The sequence below is a fragment of the Thamnophis elegans genome, chromosome 7 (genome assembly GCF_009769535.1).
Source record: "Thamnophis elegans isolate rThaEle1 chromosome 7, rThaEle1.pri, whole genome shotgun sequence".
Classification (NCBI taxonomy): domain Eukaryota; kingdom Metazoa; phylum Chordata; class Lepidosauria; order Squamata; family Colubridae; genus Thamnophis; species Thamnophis elegans.
Genome location: NC_045547.1, coordinates 14,303,794 through 14,321,203, shown reverse-complemented (window position 1 = coordinate 14,321,203; position 17,410 = coordinate 14,303,794). Strand labels below are relative to the sequence as shown.

Sequence of the window (17,410 nt, the reverse complement as noted above, 5' to 3'; positions counted from 1 at the left end):
GTTCGCGTGCCAAAAGCGGGGGGAGCGCAGGGGGTCGTGCACGGGCATGCCACACCCATAATGCTATGCGCAGGACCCAGTGTGCATGCGTGCAGGACCAGCACTCCCCCCTGTTTTTGGCATGCTTTTTTTTGCCCAGGCTCCAGAGGCTTTATAGGAGCTTCCCTGAAGCTCCGGAGCGCGAAAAACCGGCCCTACGAACAAACCAGAAGTTCAGGAACAAACTTGCGGCTTGCTCATAGGGTTGTTTTTAGCCCTCCGGAGCCTTCAGGAGGCTTTTCAAGGAAGCCTCTGGAAGGCGAAAAAATGGCCTCAAAAGAAGGCTGAAGTCAGCTGGCCAGTGGTGCATGCATGCTGGCCAGCTGATAAGGTAACGCCTCGCGTGCCCTGACAAATGGCTCCTGTGGCACGCATGCCATAAGTTTCGCCATCACGACTTTATAGTTCACAACGCTAAGGATAATACTAAGTGGAACTCTGGGGAGGACATGCTGACCCAACACTAGTAGCTAAAGTGGAGCTTAACAAAGCAGAACAAAATAAAGCTGAAAAAACCTGCCAAATGGAAGAGGTCTGAGTCTTTAGTGGGCAGCGGAATTCCAAAGAGACATTCCTAGCTAGGTGAAATGTTTGGAAATTAATTTTTATATGATTGTGTATAAAGGGAAAGGGAACGGTTCCCCTCACACATCTCACAAATTATTCATCTGAAACCTGTCTACTCATAATAGATTCCAAAGAAGATTCTGTTTGAGAGTAATTTACACAAATTACTCAGATCTGCCCACAATCTCATAGCAACTGTAATCAGGAAGGTCAAATCTCAAGAGGCATTCAAACTTTCTAAGCTTCCCCTCCCCACTATTTCTTTCAGATTAAACCTTTAGGAAGCAACAACTCTTAAAATAACCAAGCACATCATCCTGCTCTAATTCACTTTGGTTCTAAGGCTGGGTTCATTCACCAAATAAGTGATGGTTTGTTTAACAGCACACTGAGCTAAATCAAGCATTGTACCAGAAAATTAAACCCGCCATCCTGGGCCCAACGTTTGGGAAGCCAGGCTCTGCCTGTCACAAGCCAGGACAAAGGGTGAGTGATGGAGGAGTTACACCTCCCTAAAAAAAACTGGCTAGTAGCATCTCATAAGAGCCCTTTTCCAGGGTTACAAGAGAAGATGGTCAAGAGTTTTGAAGGCAGAAGAGGGCTCTCCGCCCCAAAGGCAGATAAAATGGCAGGACCACCTTCTAGGAGAAGGGAAACTCTGATTACAAACCTCCACTGCCTTGTGGCTATATCCGCTACTGGAAAAGGCTTCAGGAGTCAACTTCAAGGCAAAATCCGGAGTCGGAGTCCCGGAAGCAGTTCGTGATTGTGTACAATCACGTTCTGGTAACTTCTGCGACGTAGCTGGAATCAATCGTATTGGCTCTGCCATTCCCTTGGAGTATTTCAACGATGTGGAGAGGGGGGATCTGCTGCTTGGATAACAGTCCATCCTCCATATTAATTTACCCAGGCTTCATGTTCTGGAGAGGAACACTCCAGCTTTACCTCTTTCTAGAGCATGATACCATAGTCTTTTGAGATTGATGGATGCCAATGCCACCAGAAAACTATGATGAAAAGACTACATACTTGATTTTGCATATACTGATTGCAACAAGAATTGTATTTGCGCAACAATGGGAAAATGATAAGATTCCATCCAAAGGGAATGTAATTAAGAAAACACTAGAATGTGTAGAAATGGACAGATAAACACTTACTATTAAGGATGAAGAAGAAACCAAATATTTTTTTTTATAAGGGACATGTTTTATCATTGTCTAGATAACAGAACAGAAAGGAGGAGATATAAAAGAGGAAATGGTAAAGTGGAGAGTTGTAAAGAAGAAGTATTAATGTTATTATATCATTAGGTTACTATATTTTCAATATGATGGGGATGAATATCACAACAAAGATGTGCAATATGACTAAATATAACTGTACCCACCCAGACCACACACCATTTGATGAAAATTGAATATTATATAAATAAATAAAAATAAAACATGTACAATCAAACAACTCGTGATATAGCACATAGATTGGGTATACCAGGGCTAAGGCAAAATGGATGCACATCTTTTTCACAGGTGCCTTCGTAGCAAATCATAATAGATGCCCATTTTCTTACCTGGAAACCAGTTGCGTAGTAATATGCTGTCACATCAGCAACACATTGCACCACTAGATAGTGTAGTTCTAATAATCCAGTCCAGGGGCAGAAAAAAAAACATGGTAAGGAGAATCATCATGCCAACTTTTCTTCAGATATATTTTGTTATGGACAGGGATGTCCCCATTCCCACAAGACCTAATCCCAGCTGATGTTAGGGCACAGACCAGAGTATGCTTTACCGTATAGTTCAGCTCACAGAATAGTAAATCTAACTGCTTTTAAAGCCAGTTCAGATGAAAGTATGATTGAATGTTACTCAGTGACTTCTTAATTGAAACTGCATGATTATATCAATGATAAAACTCATTAATTTTCTTATTTGGCTGATTCTCGGATTGCTGTACTATCAAACAAGAGCTACCCATCTTGGATACGGTCAATGGTGGATCCCAGGGCTCAGGATCTTTGTGCTAGCATCAGGGATGAAATCCAGAAGGTTCTGACAGGTTCTGGAGAATTGGTAGCAAACATTTTAAGTAGTTCAGAGAACTGGTAGCGGAAATTTTGAATAGTTTGGAGAACCGGCAAATGCCACCTCTGGGTGGCGCCAGAGTAGGGTGGGAATGGAGATTTTGCAGTATCCTTCCCCTACCATGCCCACCAAACCATGCCCACCAAGCCACACCATGCTCACCAAGCCATGCCCACAGAACCGGTAGTATAAAATATATGCATTTCACTACCACCTAGAATGCCTTGTGGATGAAAATGAGACCATTCAGCGATAGTGAGAAAGATCCTGTTCTGTTCAGATAAGAAAACCCAGCAGAAATGGTCTTTGAGCCACGGTGGCACAGTGGTTAAAGTGCAGTACTGCAGGCTACTTCTGCTGAACACCAGCTGCCTACAATTTGGCAGATCGAATCTCACCAGGCTCAAGGTTGACTCAGCCTTCCGGGGTGAGTAACATGAGGACCCAGATTGTTGGGGGGCAATAGCCTGACTCTGTTAATTGCTTAGAGAGGCTGTAAAGCACTGTGAAGTGGTATATAAGCCTAAGTGCTATTGCTATTGCTATTTTGACTCATGGGATTCTCATTATGCTTTTATTGGAATCCATAAAGTGTAGGGAGAAAATGGAATGTTTCTTTGCATTTTTGTCTACGTATGTCAGCACTTGGGTGATTTCATAAAACAAGCTGAAGATGGAGAAGATACAAATTACACTTTTTGAGTGAATACAAGGCAGATGGATCCTATGAAACCCACCTCCAAAGACTGGGGTGGCTGTCCATTGATGTCAATGGGCAGGAAAGCAGGAGAGCAGGGGAAGTTGCCAGGGGTGATTGTGACCTCCTCTTGCACTATGATGCTCAAGGACACTTCCTGGAGGTACCATGCATGGACTGAGCCCCTTGTTGCCAAGCTGCTTAGAAGCAGGACAGCAGTGGAGCATCAACATCCGTAGCTGCTGTGCTAGTCTGGAAGGGACGTGAGCACCACTGAAGCGCCATGGTAAGTAGGGAAGTGCCCAAGTGCCCGGGAAGCTAGGATGGGCAAAGCGAAGGTTTCCTCCATTTGCCTTCTACCCTTGACTGTGCCTAAAGAGATGGAGTAGGCAGGCTGTTAGAGAACCAGTCCAGGTGAAGAATGGAATATAGAGAGGTCCTAGAGAACTAGAATGCTCATTGGATAACTCTTCCACAACTGGATTGCATTGCTCTTGTTCTCAGCCTCAGAGACACCGATCCAGCTTGTTAGCTAGGGATGATAGGAGACCAAGACATCTGGAGGATGCCATCTCAGGGATGATAGGGCTAGAGAATTTGTTTACTTTGGTTGACATTTAGCTTCTGCTCAGCATGGAGATACACAGAAGAAAAGAAGGTGGTCCTTTACATCACCAAAATAAGGATTTCAATTCAACACAAGAACAATTTCTGAACATTTTTTTAAACAGGGTTCAGATTTAGGTATGTCCAAACAGCAGGTGTTCTGCACTGACAACATAATTCTTGTTTTTGTGTGATGGCACGAGACACATGACCTCAAATTGATTTTAACTGGAAGCCTATGATTGTGTTAGTCGAACATAAACCATGATTTTCAAATCCCAGGGATTGAATTTTACTGAAAATCCAAAAAGCAAAACACAGCATGCATTATGGTTTAATACGTTGTGTCAATTGAATCAATTATGGCTTATTTAACTAAACTGCAGTTAAGCAAACCAAAGCTAAGTATGGTATGTAGATTCACCTATTTATCTTTTCAGGACCCATCACAATATGATCAATTTCCAGCAATCAGTCCTATCGCATGTATTCACTTGTAGATTTGCTCAGCCCGTGTGGCTGTATTTGGACACTAAATCCGTAACTAGCCTTTTCTAAGCTATGCGTGAAAGTTAATTTAAGGGATTCCAGAGGAAGGGCGCAAAATAATTTGTTGTGTGTCATCTAAATGCTATACTTTTTGTATCATACAGCGCGAATGCATCTCTGTTCACGTTGGCCAGGCTGGAGTTCAGATTGGCAATGCATGCTGGGAACTCTTCTGCCTGGAGCATGGGATCCAGCCAGATGGCACCTTTGCTGAGAATAACAAATTCAATAATGATGACTCCTTTGCTACCTTCTTCAGAGAGACAGGCACTGGAAAACATGTGCCACGGGCGATCATGGTGGACTTGGAGCAAACGGTAGTTGGTGAGTCAATCATTAAGGAACATGCCTTGTGTCAAATCCATGACTTTCTGTGGACTAATATTATTGATTCCCGCCCCCTCCCCGCCCCCCATACTTCAATGATGTGGCTTAATTTGATTTAGGAAATTGGATTATGTGTAATGTTATGCCATAACATAGTTGTTTATCTGGAGCTCATCATGTTGCATAATCCCAGCCATTGTTGGTAAATGATGGTTTTAGGCTAAGTCATGAAGGAACCCAACCAACTGGGGCTTCTTCAGGTTAAATTATTGGGGTATTGATTTAGTGCAAGGTGTGTATCCTGTCAACGAATCAAGAACAACATGTAGAGTTACTTCTGAGTATTTTCTTTTTTGCTACACACCTACAGACAGAATCTTGCCAGACTAAAGCAATTATCTGTAATAACTATAGATATACTCTGTGAATTGCTAAAGGGGTTCAACCTTTCTGTTCTGACCCAGCTCCCCAAACATGACAAACCCTCTGAAGTGAACTCAAAGGATTCCTTTGTTAGGAGTGCTGGCGGCCCCAGTAAAAAGGTTTCTCTCTCAGGCTGATAAGTCTGGCCGGCCAGAAGATGAATAGTTGTCTGCCACATCTATTCATCTCTGTCCCCTGCCTTTTATCCCTAGAGCTAAGGTGGGGCTTCGCTAGCAGCGATGGCTCTTCCTTCCCAAGGATCGGCCCATGGATTTTCATTGCTCTCCTCTCCTCTGCCTTCTGTGCATCCGTGCATCAGACACTGGACCCAGCTGTTCCTCTTCTTCATCAACCACTTCCAGACCTGAGGGCTGTTGACTCTCCCCCTGAGGATAGATGGCCCAGGCTCCGCCTCTCTCTGTCTCTCTCTGCCAGCTCCATTCCCTCTTCCCCCTCGGAGCTCTCAGGTTGCCTGGATGTTGACTCCGACTCCCCCTCCTCTGATTTGGCTGCTGGAGGGGCCGCCGGCCGACAGGCCACAGCACTTCCTCTCTTCCTGCCTACCAGGTTTTCCAAACTTTGCTGTCTCTTTGCTCTCTGAGAAAGAGCCACTCCGTCCTGCAACCTCTGATTACATTCCACCACATCCAAGTTTTTATCGATATAAATACTAACTTACAGTCCAGCTCCGGTATATGGTTTTGCCATCACCTTTGAAACCCTAAATACCTAGGATCTAAAGTCACAGAACTACCACATCTTTCACATTACAGGAAGTCCTCGATTTATGACCATTACAAAGCCTGTAAGCCGTGACATCAAAAATCAAGGCACTCACAAATAGCCAAGACGATAGGCTAACCTAAAAGAGACAGGGCTTACACCCCAAAATTCGGCCTGTCATCTTGATAATTTTGACCTGCTTGTGTATGGTGCTGGCAGTATTTGTATGCTCACAAGCTTTGCAGTAATTCTTCCAAATAAATTTTGAAGCACATATCGTAAACTATTCAGTTTTGGTAGTCAATATATATTTAACCTTAGAGTACATTGTTCAAAATATGTTATAGTTTTGTAGCTGGAAATCAGAGGTGGGTTCCTACCAGTTCGGCCTGATTCAGCCAAACCGAATCCTTAGTAACTTGGCGGCCTGGGTCATTGGAACCGGCAGTGACCCAGGCCTACCACGACCCCGAACCAGTTGTCTCGACGCCGCCATAGGCACCACCATCTTGTGTTTGCCTTCTGCATTTGCACAGAGCAATTTTGTTGTATTGCACATGCGCGCGCAGCACACATCAAACCCATGCACGGGGGTGCGCATCCCTGAGCAAACCGGCAGTAGCGGCAGCCGGAATCCACCCCTGTTGGAAATGTATGTTGGACCTTGGGAATCTCATAGAAAATTCTCCTTATACCCATAACCAAAAGACAGCTATATTATATTCATCCATAGCTTACAGTCCTTGGGAAGTTAGTACTGCTATCTATGTTGAAATACATTTCTGGCTCCTAGATATGAATTTTTCAAATATATTTTATTTTATTTTATTTTATTTCATTTCATTTCATTTCATTTCAATTTATTTATTTATTTATTTATTTATTTTATTTTATTTATTTATTTAAAGCTTTTATATGCCGCCCAATCCCAAAGGATTCCGGGCGGCTTACAAAGAAATATAAAAAAACATAAAAACAATACAATTTAAAACAACAGTCATCCCTCATAAATTCATTCTAGTCGGGGCCGGCCCAGGCCTGCTGAACAGCAAAGTTTTTACGGCTTTCCTGAAGGCCATCAGAGTGGGTATATGCCATTAATCTTCCCGATTTTTTTAGAACACCAAGTTTCAAAAAACATATCTCTTAAAATTTACAGATGAAGTGCGGGCTGGCACGTACCGCCAGCTTTTCCATCCAGAACAGCTGATCACTGGCAAAGAAGATGCGGCTAATAACTATGCCCGCGGTCACTATACCATTGGTAAAGACAGGATTGAGTTGTCACTGGATCGCATTCGAAAACTGGTAAGTGGAAAAGAATTGGAAAATGACCCAAGGAAAGTGTTCAATTTCCTTAGAAGGCAGTCATCATACACCACAGTGATATGCAGTCAGGGGAGGCAGAGCCTCACCACTGTCATCATGAAAAGAAAAAAAAATGTAAAAGGAAAAAGGCTGAGGTAGTTGCTGCCAGAGTCACAGTGGATGACTCTGCTTAGTGCTTAACTGTTTAAAAAAGCCTCTTAAAAAGTGCCTTCTATAGGAGGAGTCGGGAGAACCACGTGCCTCATTTAGTCTGACTTTATGATCACTCGAGCAGAGTTAAGCAAGGGTTAAAAGCCGAAAAATTCCTTATGTAGATGAGGCTCCTGCCTTTTTCCTTTCTTGAAAGCGGGCAAAAGCCACCCTGCCGCTATATCTGACATAGAGGCGTCCCGCCGGGGCAGTGGCGCTATGTCTGACATAGAGGCGGGACACCTCTATGTTGGACATAGCGGCAGGGTGGCCAAAAGCTGCTTTCTTTTTGCCTCACCAGCCATAAACCTCACCGCACGTCACTGATACACCAGTGGCATTTCTATTAGGGCAGTGATGGTGAATCTTTTTCTTATGTTATGCCACAATTGTGTGCCCATGCGCTGTCATGCGTGCACACATGCCCACACCACTTCAATTCTCCCAGCCCATCTGCGTATGCGTCCCCCCCGCGCAAAAACAGTCTCCCCCAGGCCCCCAGAGGCCCTTCGGAAGCCGGAAATGGATCGTTTTTGAACTTCCGGTTGGACTGTTGGGGCTGTTTTTCACTGTCCCTAGATTTCAGGAAAGCATCCGGAGGCTGGGAAGGGTGAAAAATGTCTCCAATGGGCCAACCGGAGGTTCAGGAATGAACTCTCAGTTGACCCGCTGGGCCTGTTTTTCACCCTCCCCAGCCTCTGAAGGCTTTCCTAAACCTGGGGAGGGTGAAAACAGCCTCCCCCAGTCCTCCAGAGGGCTGAAAATCAGCTGGCGTGGTTGGCTGGTGTGCCAGCAAATATGGCTCCACGTGCCACCTGTGGCATGTGTTCCATAGGTTCACCATCACGGTGTTAGGGTAACCAGATAAGGAGTGTAAAAATCAAAACAGCCATTATAGCAACAAGGAGGTTCCTGTTCTGCCTTTTTTGCACTGTTCTGTGATTGTCCAAAATTTCATAGCCTTGTCAGGATGTAGTAATCTATACAAGATTTACTGACTTGCACAATTTGTTTCCATGCTACATCAATGAGTGGAGAGGGTCTCTTTCTATCTAGCAACATTTGTTAGATTGCCTTGTTTTCATCTCAGTCCTAGTAAATAGAATGCAGGTTAATTAAACTGAGATTATCAGACTAGTCTAGTTTGAAAAAGAGAACAGCTTCTCCTTCTCACGTTTGGTAAGTGAATAGAAATATACCTCTAGAATTTCCACTGACATAGATCTACTAAAATTAGTCAATTTGCAGTAGAACCTCCAGTTCTTCCAGAACACTGTTTTAGAATTCAGTCGGGGAACCCAAAAATGTAAAAAATGTTTTATAGCAATAGCACTTAGACTTATATACTGCTTCACAGTGCTTTACAACCCTCTCTAACAGAGTCAGCATATTGTCCCCCAACAATCTGGGTCCTCATTTTACCCACCTCGGAAGGATGGAAGGCTGAGCCAACCTTGAATCTGGTGAGATCCGATCTGCCAAACTGCTGGCAGCTGGTGATCAGCAGAAGTAGCCTGCAGGATTGCATTCTAACCACTGCGCCACCACTCTTAAAAACATTATGGATATAGAAAATAAGTATCTAAATTGTGATGTTCTTTTTAGGCTGACACTTGTTCAGGGCTGCAGGGATTCCTGATTTTCCACAGTTTTGGAGGAGGCACGGGCTCAGGTTTCACTTCTTTGTTGATGGAACACTTGTCCATGGATTACGGCAAGAAGTCCAAACTGGAGTTTGCTATCTATCCGGCCCCTCAAGTGTCCACAGCAGTGGTGGAGCCCTACAATTCTATCCTGACCACCCACACCACCTTGGAACACTCTGACTGTGCCTTCATGGTGGACAATGAGGCCATCTATGACATCTGCCGTCGTAATTTGGACATTGAGCGCCCCACGTACACCAACCTGAACCGTCTCATCAGCCAGATTGTCTCCTCCATCACTGCCTCCTTGCGCTTCGACGGTGCCCTCAATGTGGACCTGACTGAGTTCCAGACCAACCTGGTGCCCTACCCTCGCATCCACTTCCCCTTGGTGACCTATGCGCCCATCATCTCCTCTGAGAAGGCCTACCACGAGCAGCTCTCCGTGGCCGAGATCACCAGCTCCTGTTTTGAGGTCAACAATCAGATGGTCAAATGTGACCCCCGTCATGGCAAGTACATGGCTTGCTGCATGCTCTACCGTGGAGATGTGGTGCCCAAAGATGTCAATGTCGCGATCGCGGCTATCAAGACTAAAAGGACAATCCAGTTCGTGGACTGGTGTCCAACTGGTTTCAAGGTGAGGAGCAAATAATTAAAAGCTGCCAGGATCTCTTAACTACTAGTAGGTAGCAGTAGCAGTAGAAATAAGAGTAGATGAGAGCTAAGAACTTGTGGCTCTTGATTTTGGGCCAGAGGGTTTATTAATTAATTAAATTGATTTATTGAATTTATGTGCTCCTTATGGATGCTTCTCATCTAAAATGAGGCTGATTTTCTGCTCCTAACTCCCAATGCAACACACATATTTTTTAACTCTACAGATGTAGTGGATTCAAAAAGGACATAGATTATTGTTGTTAGTTGTGAAGTTGTGTCTGACCCATCACGACCCCATGGACAATGTTCCTCCAGGACTTCCTGTCCTCTACCATCCTCTGGAGCCCACTTAAGCTCATGCCAACTGTTTCGGTGACTCCATCCAGCCACCTCCTTCTCTGTCGTCCCTTCTTCTTTTGTCCTCAATCTTTCCCAGCATTAGGCTCTTCTCCAGTGAGTCCTTCCTTCTCATTAGGTGGCCAAAGTATTTGAGTTTCATCTTCAGGATCTGGCCTTCTAAAGAGCGGTCAGGGTTGATCTCCTCTAGGACTGACCAGTTGGATCACCTTGCAGTCCAAGGGTCTCGCAGGAGTCTTCTCCAGCACCATAGTTCAAAGGCTTCAATTCTTTGGTGCTCAGCCTTTCTTATGGTCCAACTTTCACAGTCATACATTGCAACTGGGAAAACCATAGCCTTGATTATACACACTTTTGTTGGCAGGGTGATATCTCTGCTTTTCGTATGCTCTCTAGATTTGCCATAGCTTTCCTCCCCAGGAGCAAGCGTCTTTTGATTACTTGGCTGCATAGAACATAGATAGACATAGATAAATTGGACCTATGATGGACTCTGATCTCAGTTCAAAAATCAGGCAATGCACCCCTTTTGCCTTTTCCCCCTGTGTTTCAAAGAGACTGTTTTGTTTTGCTGTTTTCTTCTTTCCCTCCCCACCAGGTTGGCATCAATTATCAGCCCCCTACTGTGACTCCTGGAGGAGACCTTGCCCAGGTAGAACGTGCCGTTTGCATGCTTAGCAACACCACGGCCATTGCTGAAGCCTGGGCACGGCTGAACCACAAATTTGACCTCATGTTTGCAAAGAGAGCATTTGTACATTGGTATGTTGGCGAAGGCATGGAAGAAGGAGAGTTTGTAGAAGCTCGAGAGGATTTGTCCGCCTTGGAAAAAGATTATGAGGAAGTGGCAACTGATTCCTTTGATTCGATTCTTGACAGCGAAGAAATTTAACAGTTTGCTCCTCTCTCTGCACTAACTTGTCTCCGCTCTAATTTTCTTTTAAAAAAAGAAACATTTGTAGATCTCTAAGAAGAAGACTTGTTATGTGGGTGGCTAAAGCATATTCATGCCTACAAAGATTTATTGGTCAGGGGTTCATTTTATGTGATATCAACCAGATCTGGCTAAAACAAAAACAAAGTGCACAGGTACAGTATATGGGGTACCTCGCTCAACAGTAGTAATTGGGAGAGGGATCTTGGAGTCCTAGTGGACAACCATTTAAATATGAGCCAGCAGTGTGCAGCAGCTGCAAAAAAAGCCAACACAGTTCTAGGCTGCATAAACAAAGGAATAGAATTAAAGTCACATGAAGTGTTAATACCACTTTATAATGCCTTGGTAAAGCTACTCTTGGAATACTGCACCCAGTTTTGGTCACCACAATGTAGAAAAGACGTGGAGACTCTAGAAAGAGTGCAGAGAAGATGAACAAACATGATTAGGGGACTGGAGGCTAAAACATATAAAGAATGTTTGCAGGAACCTGCGTATGTCTAGTTTAATGAAAAGAAGGACTAGGGGTGACATAATAGCAGTGTTCCAATATCTCAGGGGCTGCCCCAAAGAAGGAGTCAAGCTATTCTCAAAAGCACCACAGGACAAGAAGCAATGGGTGGAAATTAATCAAGGAGAGAAGCAATTTAGAACTAAGGAGAATTTTCCTGACAGTCAGAACAATTAATCAGCGGAACAACCTGCCTCCAGAAATTGTGAATGCTCCAACACTGGATGTTTTTAAGAAGATGTTGGATATCCATTTGTCTGAAGTGGTGTAGTATTCCCTGCCTAAGCAGGGGGTTGGACTAGAAGACCTCCAAGGTCCCTTCCAGCTCAGTTATTCTAGTCTAAGTAAGAACTAAGTGAAAATTAACTAAGAAACCCTCCTCCTGTAACAAGTTAGAGCAAGCCAGAATATTTCTTTTAGAAGTGTTTAACAATGATCATTTGAACTGTGTACAGTGGTGGGATTTAAAACATTTTACTACTGGTTCTGTGGCCGTATTTTGGTGGGTGTGGCATGACTTGGTGGGCATGGCTTGGTGGGCGTGGCAGGGAAAGGTTACTGCAAAATCCCCATTCCCTCCCGATCAGCTGGGACTCGGGAGGCAGAGAACAGATGGGGGTGGGGCCAGTCAGAGGTGGTATTTACTGATTCTCCAAAATTTTCGCTACTGGTTCTCCAGAACTGGTCAGAACCTGCTGAATATGACCTCTGAAGTAGTCCACGAGAAATGAATGTAATGGAGCCTGCCTATTAACTCATGGGGGTTTTAAAGTTATTCAGTCAAACCCCTTTTGCCGTGGTCATTAAGCAAACACCAAGGTTAAGTGAACAAATGTTTTGCTGTAGGGTTTGTTAAAAAACCTTAAGTGAATACCAGTTTTCAGCAAAACCTTCATTAAACATGGTCATCTGTTCACAAGGTGCTGGAAACGGCTCTAAATGAAGACCGGTTGCCAAGCATTTGAAATGTGGTCATATATGAACATGGGGTGAATGTTGGAACTTTGAATCTCGGTCATAAATACCCCTTTAGGTCGGTGCGTTGGAATTTCAAACAGCAGCTAAGCAGCTGGTCATAAATAGAGGACGACCTGTAGAATGTTAAGTCATGATGGATGGCGTCCCATATCATCTGAGGCCTCAAGCAAGCATGACTTAATTCAACGCATGACTCCAACTTGGGCCTCTTGTGGAAGCTTCCTAGCTTGTTTCTTCCCTGTTTTGGGGAACAAGGACTTCTGCTTTTGCTGAGAAGCGAGATCCAGGAACTGGCTCTGACTGGTGGGTCTTCCTGGGAAATTAAAAAAAATAATCCTTCCAGTGCAGTCCTAAATGAATGACAGACCTTCAGTTACATAACACATAATCATTAACAATTTTATTTCATGAGGACCACTCAATTAAGACAATTAAGACACTGAGCCTGAATGTCTGTGATTAAATTAATATAAGGGGGAGGGGGCAGCGCTCTAGGTCAGGGCTGTCAAACCTGCAGCCTGTGGCCCCCGGCCTCAGCCCGCAGCCCGCAGCCCACATGCGTCATGGGCTGGCCCCATCCCTGCCCGGTTTAGCGAAATATCCACCCTCACATATTACATAGTGAAATATCTTCACCGAGTTCTACAAATGTGCAAAACCTTTAAATAGATTTTTTTTTATTCTATTATTTTCCTTCATGTTGCAATAACAAATTGTCGCATCAAGCTATGTCTTTTACTGGAAAGGCTGGTCAAAGACCATAATAAAGATATCCAATCTCATCTTAATTTATTTAAAGACCACTATTTCTCGTGGCTGGGCAGATTAAACCCAAACAGTGGACAATTTATAAAGATATATTAGATGAAGCTAAAAACAGGAATTTAAAAAAATCGGGATTTGGACTGGTGGTCCTATATGCAAATCCAGATGAGATATAAGAAAGATGTAGAGAACTATGGGGTTTTATAAAGAATCACAAGAATTAGACAAGATATTACAGGGGATGGATGAAAAATGGATTTAAAAATTATATAATGATTTATTGAGGTTTAAAACGGAAGGGAAAAAAATTCGGCTACACCATAGAGTTAGACAAGTGGGAGAAATTGTGAGGGGGGGGGAAATTATAAATTGACAATGTCAGCAGCTTATAGAGAAAACTTATATAAAATGTTCTATAGATGGTATCTACCCCCACCAAGACTAGCAAAAATATTTCCAACCAGATCACCAGAATGTTGGAAATGCTGCCAGATACAGGCAACAGTGGATAATTTAGAATTTTTAGGACGTGTGTCCCTTTGGGCGTAATGAAGCTGCTGAAGCTATGACTTTCAGAGGCTGGTGATGTAAGTTGGTCCAGAGGGTGTACATGTTGGGAATTATGACCTCTTCCCTCCCCTGCTCTATGACACTGAGAGGCAACAACAGGTGTTTGGTGCCAGTCTCCTCCTTCATTACAGCTCAACGGGTGGCAGAAGGAATTGTGGAGAGACAGGGAAAACAGAAACAAAACCTTCTAGCTCCTGATCAAGAAAAGAAGCCACAATCAGACAAAGCATTATGGTAAGCTAAAGAAACAGAGGGGAAACAAGAATGAAGAAATTCACAGCCACTGGCTCTAAAAGGTTGTAATGTTTATATCCCAAAACTAGTTAGGCATTACTTCCTTCGCCAGACTGTACAGTTTTTTAGCATAGATTCCATAGTAAGCTGAAGTGGTTAACAGTGCAATCCTAAGCATGCTTACCTGGGAATAAACAGGAGATAGCAGAAGTCAGCAGCAAACCTGAGTTAAAAAAAATACCTCTAGGATGAATTGCAACAAGAGAAACGGCAATCTCTACCCTGAGAATAAGTGGGAAACCTAGAATTCATAACCTGCCCAGATGATACTGGCTGGGATCACCCATTCCACTAAGCCAAGACAGGAGAACTTTTAAAGAATCAGAGGTTTCACCTCTGTCTTTCTAGCCTCTGGAAAGTTGCCAGAGATTGTCCAGTTTTGTGGCACCATAACTGGAAGACACTGGTTCATGGTTTTTGTATCCTCTTTTAGCTTTTATCGTGGTATTATGTTTGGGGAAGGGACCCGGTGGCTCAGCGGCTAAGACGCTGAGCTTGTCGATCAGAGAGGTCAGCAGTTCAGTGGTTTGAATCCCTAGCGCCCAGGGGTGGGTTTCAGGCGGTTCGCGGCGGTCCCCGCAAACCGGTTGGTCGGCGAACCCGGAAGTAAGTAACTTCCGGGAACGCCGAAGGATCCACCCGCCTGCCCGCGTTTCTTACCCGGTTTTGACGAGTTCTGCACTTCCACGCATGCGCAGAAAGCATACAGCGCCTGCGCGATCCTCCAGGAGCACCTGGAGCATCGCACAGGCGCTAGTATGCATGCGTGCACTGCGTGCGTGCATGAGGACGCCGCCGGCCCCGTTCCAACCGAACCGGTTGGAACGGGGTGAGAAACCCACCCCTGCTAGCGCCGTGTAACAGAATGAGCTCCCGTTACTTGTCCCAGCTTCGGCCAACCTAGCAGTTAGAATGCAAGTAAAAAAATAGGGATCACCTTTGGTGGGAAGGTAACAGTGTTCCGTGCGCCTTTGGCATTTAGTCATGCTGGCAACATGACCACAGAGATGTCTTCGGACAGCACTGGCTCATCGGCTTTGAAACAGAGATGAGCACTGCCCTCTAGAGCCGGGAACGACTAGCACATATGTGCGAGGGGAACCTTTACTTTTATCTTTATGTTTGGGAATGAGAGCAAGCCACTACATTTCCACCCTTCCACACCCTTCAAATATCCAAAATGACCACCAAAATCCACCAGCATAACCTCAAGTATCGTAAGGTGCCACAAAGAAGTTGGATAAGAGGAGAACACGATTTTAGCATGTGTGATTTGGATCACTTTGGCTTAGCAAAGCAATCTATACTTAAACATCACAGCTTAGAGCAATACACTTCTTTTTCCTATAAAAGGGTTACTACTACTTACTAACTACTTGACTGTATGATGTAGCCTAGAACTTGAACTAAAACCATGAACTAATTCGTTCTTTGTTAGGTAACTTTGAAAGTTAATCTATTTCCCGACTTTCTGTCCCTTCCTCCCATCCAACTTCGATGACTCCAAATTGCTAAACTGGAAGTTTTGCAAGAAACAAAAGAGAAACTTACTTTTTTTTTTTTTACTGTAACCAACTTCATTTTGCATGGTTTAACCTGATCTTTATAGCCAGTAAATGTATAATGACTCTGGCCAGCATTAATTTCTTAAGTTAAACATATGAAATAGAAATAACAAAAAAAAAATGTGGATGGGGGGTGGGGAGGGAAGCATTGCCACTCTTCCTATCAATCATATGGGTTAAGGCAGTGGTCCCCAACCCCCGGTCCGCGGACCGGTGCCGGGCCGTGGAGTACCTGGCACCGGGCCGCGCAGCGGCCGGGGGACATGAACAGCTGCCCAAAGGTCCGTGCGCACGCTGGTGGAATCCCCGGGCGCTGCTGGTACCGCCGCCCCCGCCGCCCCCTGCGAAACCCAAGAGTGGCTCTTCTCCTGCGAGGCGGCTGGCTGAACAGCTGCCACCGCCGCACACCTTCCTGCCTCAGCCGCTCCGTCGCTTCCAAGGAACGGCGTCAGCGGCGGCAGCTTTACTTCTGAGGCGCTGCACACTTCCCCAATAGTCGTCACAGCCCAGGTAAGAGAACGGGAACTTCCCGCCTGGCTTCCAGCCCGCACCGAAAGGGGGCCGTTGGGGTTTTTTGTGGAGCTCGGAAAGACGCGCGTCAGCCTCCTCGGGGCCACTTTTGCCCAAGCGCCCGAGGCAGCCAACCCTGGTAAGCAGGTGGTGGTTAACTGGCGCCTTTGCTGCAGGTTTTTCTGGAAGGGGCCACTGCCGCTGTCCGGAGGTGACCTTGAGCTGCTCGCTCGCTCTATGCGGGGCTGGTGGGGCTGTGACGCTCGGAGGTGGCACGTGTGGGAGTGAGAGGCGCGGGGACTGGCTTTCTCCGGACCGGCTTTCTCCGGGGGGGGGGGAGGCGAAGGACCAGGCTGCAGCGCAAAGGCTCCTGGGCCGTGCGCAAAAGCTCCTGGGCCGTGCGCAAAGGCTCCAGGGAAGAGAGCCCCGTGCACCCCTGCGCGCGCTCAGCGGGCCACGGTAAAATTATCAAAGGCTGACTGGTCCGCGGCGATAAAAAGGTTGGGGACCACTGGGTTAAGGAATCCAAAGACCACAACCTTCTTAAGTTACAGTTCATGCAGTAATATCATTTAGCTAAGTTAAGAGCCAGGCAGAAATAAAAACAAACCCGTTACGCATATTATGGGATTGAGATTTATCACAATCTGTATGATATTAAATCTGCTTTTTGTATGCAGATGAAACCTAAGAATGTTTAACAAATCCTGAAAAATGCTCATTGTTTCATTATTATGTTATTTTTGCTGAAAAAAAATGTATGCTGGCTGTGGCCCAGATTTTGAAAGTGCATCGTCATTGTCTGTTTCCTAGGGCTGAGAGATTGTCCAGTTGTCTTTGTGCCTAAGGTGGGAGAAGAACTCAAAGAGTTTTTGGCCAAGGGCCTTAACCACTGGCTCTATCATTGAAATAGCATCCATAATTTAATTATTTACAGACTAATCACCGCAATAAAAACATTGAGCCAGCCCAGTGTAGAAATATGCCATTTCCCTCTTCACTGCTGTTATCCTTTAACAGACCAACAGCATTTTATGGCCAAAATTTAATCTTGTTCCTCATTGCATTTTGCAAG

General features: G+C 44.9%; 1 protein-coding gene across 1 annotated transcript; it reads left to right on the top strand.

Annotated features, from left to right (window-relative positions):
• The first annotated feature begins 4,455 nt into the window (after positions 1-4,455).
• LOC116511658 (tubulin alpha-4 chain-like) lies at positions 4,456-11,097 on the top strand. Its single transcript, XM_032221829.1, has 5 exons — positions 4,456-4,476; positions 4,656-4,875; positions 7,184-7,332; positions 9,148-9,828; positions 10,804-11,097. Exons 1-5 carry the CDS (start codon positions 4,456-4,458, stop codon positions 11,095-11,097), a joined length of 1,365 nt encoding a protein of 454 aa, XP_032077720.1.
• Positions 11,098-17,410: the final 6,313 nt, after the last annotated feature.